General features: G+C 41.9%; 1 protein-coding gene across 1 annotated transcript; it reads left to right on the top strand.

Annotated features, from left to right (window-relative positions):
- Positions 1–392: 392 nt before the first annotated feature.
- LOC310790959 (small ribosomal subunit protein eS17-like) lies at positions 393–4,336 on the top strand. The gene is made up of 5 exons (XM_083652674.1): positions 393–472; positions 1,564–1,715; positions 2,694–2,799; positions 3,449–3,514; positions 4,194–4,336. The coding sequence occupies exons 1-5, from the start codon at positions 470–472 to the stop codon at positions 4,269–4,271; spliced, it is 405 nt and encodes a 134-aa protein (XP_083508800.1). The 5' UTR covers positions 393–469; the 3' UTR covers positions 4,272–4,336.
- The last annotated feature ends 2,164 nt before the right edge of the window (positions 4,337–6,500 follow it).

Here is a 6,500-nt window from a genome sequence, read left to right as displayed (position 1 = left end):
GGTTGCCTTTATTGGATAGGACAGTAGATTGACAGGAAAGGTGGGGAGAGAGAGGGGATGACGACGAGTCGGTCACACGAGAACTATGCTCTACTATGCACCCCACAAGACCCCCAGTTGATGAGATTTTGTCTCTGACCCAAATGTGAGAATACCGTATTTTTGTTAGATGATTTTGTATCAGAGGAGGGGTCTCCAAACAATTCAAACCCCTATCAAAATGACAAAATAGCATCCATCTTATTCCATCTAATCTGACCCAGGGTTAGCAGCAGATAGTTGGAGGTGTTGAAGGTTTATAAAACAGTCAAAACAAGTAACTGTGTGAGGGATGAAGTTCACTCCTCCAGCGCTAGGCGGCAGTGTTGCGCGGGTGACGGTAGTAACCGTGGCGCATGCGCCGACTGTCTGTGCTATGAACGTCCGGTAACAACATCCGGCGCTCTCTTTTCAGCCGGTCCGAGTCAACATGGTGGGTATCAGAGGCGACACATCGCTTCACAATCCGGTTCAATCTTCACTGTTTGTCGGCCCATCAAACGCCAACAAGCATCAGTCTGAATACAAACTACGCACACTTTAGGAAATGCGGCTTTTCACTGCGCTGCAGATGAGCCAAATGTGAAAATAGATAGCAAATGTCCCCATACGGCTCTGTAAACAGACGAGCCAGCCGCAGCCTCTCGAGCTGTAGTGTGTTGTAGCTGGACGGACCTGTCAGTGTAGTGTTACGAGAAAAGCGTTTACAATCATTCAGTCGGATCACTTTGCATTAACCTACTGTCTTGCTAACATCAAATGTAACGCTAATGTCACTGTCGCCGTTTACGGGCTAAACTACTAGCTACACAAGTCGTTCATGAGTGAGTTAACTTTCCAGCACTGAGATTTCATGTTGACAGGGCAGCAGCAGGTGATTTGAATGAAGTTGTTGTAGCCTACTCAAAAGTGGGTGTGTGACGTCACGTGTATACTGACAATTGGAACACATTTAAACTCAATTAGCCCTCCTAAGTTACATTATGAAATCAATGTCATGATCATAAGGATTTTTCTCGATATCAATATATAGAGCACGATGTGGTTCATATATGCAAATCATATACAATCAAATTCATGTTCATCTCGTTGATATTGTTCATATCAGATTTTAAGTCAAAGTTGCCTGTCGCCATCAATTTAGACAGCAGAAATGTGTCACAATATTAAAATCTTCATATCCTCATGATATGATTCTGAAAGATGATCGATTGATTAATTGATCATATTGAATTATCCAGCCCTAGCTGCCTGCAACTAACAATTACTTTTAGTATCAATCAGTAGTCTGTAGTCTATTAAATGTAACACATTTATGACAAATGCCCATCACAAGTTACCAGAGCCCAAACTGATTCTAAAAATTGCTTAATTGCTTACTCTAACAAAGCAGTAAAAAAAAAAGTTTTTATAATGGCATGAAACAGAGCAATTTGCAGTATTGTGAAGCGGTTATCGATTAAAATTTCTGTCATTCGATTAATCGACTGTGTGTGTGTGTCTGTGCTCACGCTTTCTCCTCAGGGACGCGTCAGGACCAAGACAGTAAAGAAGGCCGCCCGGGTCATCATCGAGAAGTACTACACCCGTCTGGGGAATGACTTCCACACCAACAAGAGGGTCTGCGAGGAGATCGCCATCATCCCCAGCAAGCCGCTGCGCAACAAAGTTGCAGGGTAAATAAACGCTCTTCCAGCTGTTTCAGATCAACTAAACCTGCAGAGGCAGGCACTGGCTCCTGGTGCCTATTATCTCTTTGATTTGACATCTGGCTGCTGGGCAATAATACAATATTATTTTTTATCATCTTTCAGTGGAATCATATCAACATAATATGGTGATTTTGGAATCATATCATCATAATGTGGTGATTTTGGGATATCACAATCACAAGACAGAATTCTGACATCCAAATTAAGGAAAACAAGCACATTTTATTTTAGAGACTGACAAAATGAGGTATGATGAAACATTTGAACGAATATTATTTGAAATCACGCCCAACATTACCATTCGATTCAATAAGGTAAAATCTTTAAGGGGTGAGTTATATAAAAATGCACTCCCCATACAGTTATGAAAGGTGAAATTAGCTATATAGACCAAAACCGTGTTTTGAACCAATCTGTAAACATCCTTATTTCTATTGTAAAGATGGGAGAACAGCTTCCCTTTTGGAGCCAGCCTCAAGTGGCCATTCAGGGAACTACAGCTTTCAGTATCACTTCCGCGGCTCGAGTGAGAAAGGAGGGGGGAGGCGGGGGTGTTTTCCACTAAGGAGTTGGGATTTTACTGGTGTCGAATTAGCCAGTTATTCACAAGATTTATAAATAAATACACCACATAGACATAGATGACCCAAAAATGCAAAGTACATCACCAAGAGCTGTTTTTAAAAAGGCTTTTACACTGGACTCTTTTTCCTTTTTAAACATGGTCATCATAAAAACGCTCTCTCAGGCCTTTGTCCAAGTCAAGAGCTTGAGAGTGACCAAGAGGCGTTTTGTGTCCTGCGAGTGTTTTGAAATCATCTGCATGTGGTGAAGTTGAGAACAGTCACACGGTAACCCAAGCGTTCTTGGCTTTTTTGCCGCATCGTAGATTGTCTTCTTCTGCGGTTGACCTTTTCCTAATGAAGCAGGTGTGTCCCTCAGGTACGTGACCCACCTGATGAAGCGTATCCAGCGTGGCCCTGTCAGAGGCATCTCCATCAAGCTGCAGGAGGAGGAGAGGGAGAGGAGGGACAACTACGTCCCAGAGGTGTGTGGATCTCCTCATGTCTGCCTTGCTAATCCATTACTCTCGTCTCTGTTTGACGAGGCAGCAGATCTGTTGCGGTGCTTTGGAGGCTCATAGGCTTCTGGCATTTATTTTGGATCAAGTCCGCGCTGCACTACCCCGATGCCCACTTCTTGCATTTTTTATAAGGATTAGACTGAAATATCTCTCATTAAATTGTAGTAAATTAAATTAATGGAATGTAAACAGAATACCCCATACTTGTATTTTTGAAAATAATCACATTTATTAAAGATATTGAATATCAAATGGGGGAAAAATCTGCTCTCTGCAGCTTCAATCTAAATATTGGTATCGATAATGGCCTTCAAAAACCCATATCTGTTGAATCCTAGCTTTAAGGCAGAACTTTGAAACCATTCTTTCGAAGGACTGCATAGAAAGGTTGGGCAAACCTATAAACCCAACATCAAATTCATGCATGGGGTTTAAAAATACCTTTTGCTTCTGCAGCAAGACAGAGAGGAAGCTGCTACTCCCTTGCTGTTGCTGTCAAATGTTAGCTGAAATCACGTCTGAACAAGATGACGATGGTGGGAATTAAAGAAGAGGGAGTACAGGGAGTATTGTTCACAAAGCTGAATCCTTGTCTTGTATCTCGTGCTGCCAGGTCTCTGCTCTCGACCAGGAGCTCATCGAGGTGGACCCAGACACCAAGGAGATGCTGAAGATGCTGGTGAGTTGCAGACTTGAGTTGCACACTTGGCCCCAACACTTAATGAAGGTTTTGCCCTGGTCCCTCCCTCTGAATAACCTGTTCAATAGAATACCAGGCATGTCAAGAATTCATCACATTAACCTCAATGTGCTCTTATGCACAAAGCCCACATTTATTTTCTCTATTAGATTTCAAAGTGTTTTTGCATGGATGTTTGTTTCATCTCAAGCTGAATTGTCAACAATCTATGTATGTGATTATCATGTAGTTAAATTGTGAGTCATAACATGTTTTATGTATACAGTACAAGGATTTAATTCAAACCAACTGATGCAGAATGGATTTTAACAGCCATCACCAACTTTCAGATTATGGGCTGGTCGTAGGCTGCCTGTACTGTAGTCACTGAAGGCAGAAATGACCAGTGTAGATTATGTATTTATTGGTATATTTGACATGTACACATTCATTTATATTACTTTAGAGTTAGCCTAGGATGGCTAGTTTTCAACTGTAGTCCCTGGCCAGTTACCAATGGCTAGAATCAAAATATTTAAATTACATGCATACATCTGACTATAGCAACCACCTGCTCTTCATCTGTACCTGAACCATGCATGAGGAGGCATCATGTTCTCTTTCTTTACGTGGTAAATTAGTTAGTAAAGTAAATCCTCATTTTCCCCCCGTCTCCTAGGACTTTGGTGGCCTTTCCAACCTTCAAGTCACTCAGCCAACTATTGGAATGAACTTCAAGACACCAAGAGGAGTCTAGAAACATGTACTGTACAATATCACTCTTAATAAAGACAGGTCATTGAGAAGGGCTCCTCTTTATATAAAAAGTACAAAAAAGGCACGCACATCCAGTGAGGGGTTAAAACCAGGTGCAGGACCGAAGTGCAAATAAGTAATAAAAATAGAGTCCGCACACTGGCAGCTGCTCCCAAATATTTATTTGACCACAAAAAAGTGACGTTTCGGGCAAAGCCCTTCCTCTGGGCTTTGCCCGAAACGTCACTTTTCGCTTAAAGACGATCTCATAAAGCACAAGCCCACTGCTGTGTAAGTTATGAGGACGACGCCTCTTGGGGGGGGGGGGGGGGGGGGGGGGTCTATTGGTAGTTGTTTCCCTTATGCTCCAAACTGGAGGTCATACTTAACCTTTTAATTTAGCACTACATCACTGGCTATATAGCCACCTTACGGTGCATCACCAATGTATTGAAGTGTGTGCAAACAAGAAATTCAGCATATCCATATTGAACTGTGCATGACATTAGAAAAACAGTTTGAGTGCAGCATGGAACACTTGGATGAAAGCATGGTGGAAAGGGGTGTTGGATCTGTACCAGGCACGGCTCCAGGATTTTTTCTAAGGGGGGGCTCGGGGGAGGCTAGACCAATATGTGGGGGTGCTAAGAAAATAGTCGATTTTCATGACTTCAAAGTTACTTTATAATGAAGTATAATGAATCTGTACTTTACTGAGTATTTTTCTGACAACTTTTTAATTTTACTCCCTACAATTTAACACAAATATCTGTACTTTCTACTCCTTACATTTTCAAAACAGGCTACTTACTTTAATTTTAATGCATGACAGACAAATATGATGTAACGTTGTTTGTCTCATCTTGCACTCCCCCAGCTTTTACGCATTATGTGCACCTTTGAAGTGTAACCAGCAGTCCCTCAGTTTAGCACATGTCCTTTATAGACTTGTCAGTGGACATGGATCAACCTATCAGAGTAAAAACAGCTGACAGAAGCTCACAGATGGAACAGAGCTTTTCTCGTTATGCCCTCTGAACAATGGCCTGTTCACCACACACACCCATGATCCACTCCCTGACTTGAGGAAACCTGTTTGGTGGCCTCACACAGATCAATCAGCATCCAGATCTACTGGATCCCAACCGATTTAGTACCTGGAAACATCTGGTCCAGGTGACATATCAAAGACTGCAGGATACTGTGCGTGCGTGGCTCACCTGGCGCTTGTCATCCCGTCTCTCTATCCTCACCTTTCCTGTCTGCCTAGCCTACTGTCCTATCTAAATAAAGGCAGAAATGCCCTCCAAAAAATCATCTTAAAAAAATAGACTGCAGGATATTTACTGAAGATTTTCAGGCTCTAAGTCCGGTAAAGAACGTCCTAATTGTGAAACGCAACTTTCTTTTTCAAATCACACACATATTCCTCTCTTATCTCCTTCTTGTCAGACCTACTTCCACAGTCACAGATCAAGGTTTAAAGTTACAACATGAAAATATTACAAGAGGAAGTGGGCTGTAGCTCATGCAGATAAACATGTGGATGTTGTGTGATGTTCAAGGGTTGTTTGTTCAATCTCTGCCTAAGGCAGCACCCTGATCATATTTTTTATCATCATCAGTAGCTTGAACACTGATAGAAATAAGCTGATGTAGGAGTCTAGTCAGTCTCTGACTCTAGCTCAGTCAGATAAACAGCTTCCCACTCGTTCAATTCCAACCTATCTCACTCTTTATGCTCTGTGTTGTTTTCAGTGTGAACAACACAGTGTGTAGAATTCAGAAGGTGAACTCCAAACAGCTCATAGCTCAGCAGGCTGAGTCGCTGCGTCTGTGGGGTGGATTATTGGTTCGATTCCCGATGGAGGAGACATATTACAGCACTGCCCTAACAGCTGATTGTTATGCCTATTTCCACACAAAAAAAACACACACATCAAAGTTCAGTCTGTGCACATGCCAGATTAGAACTCACAACCTCTCCCTCTGAAGGCAGCTGACATACAGACAGTGAACCACAAAGGCACTGCTACTGATGCAATATTTCTCTCTATGACTTTTGAAGTGCCTGGCTATAGGTCAAAATCTGGAAAAGGCTACTGTATATTTTAGCTTTTAGTCAATTCATAAATAGTTAAGTAGACTCAGTTAGACTCAGGCAAGAGATTAATTTCTGGACTTCCAAACATCAATTTAGACTCTAGATCACCTTTCTAAATTGATTAAA

Source organism: Poromitra crassiceps (assembly GCF_964638095.1).
Source record: "Poromitra crassiceps genome assembly, chromosome: 16".
Classification (NCBI taxonomy): Eukaryota; Metazoa; Chordata; class Actinopteri; order Beryciformes; family Melamphaidae; genus Poromitra; species Poromitra crassiceps.
Note: the sequence above shows the minus strand (reverse complement) of the source record. Positions and strands in the feature narration are given on the sequence as shown.

What these genes read in the sequence shown, in the direction of transcription:
- LOC310790959 (XM_083652674.1), top strand. An exon ending in GGGACAACTACGTCCCAGAG is followed by an intron (nt 2,800 to 3,448) that starts GTGTGTGGATCT and finishes TCGTGCTGCCAG; the next exon opens with GTCTCTGCTCTCGACCAGGA. An exon ending in AGGAGATGCTGAAGATGCTG is followed by an intron (nt 3,515 to 4,193) that starts GTGAGTTGCAGA and finishes CCCGTCTCCTAG; the next exon opens with GACTTTGGTGGCCTTTCCAA.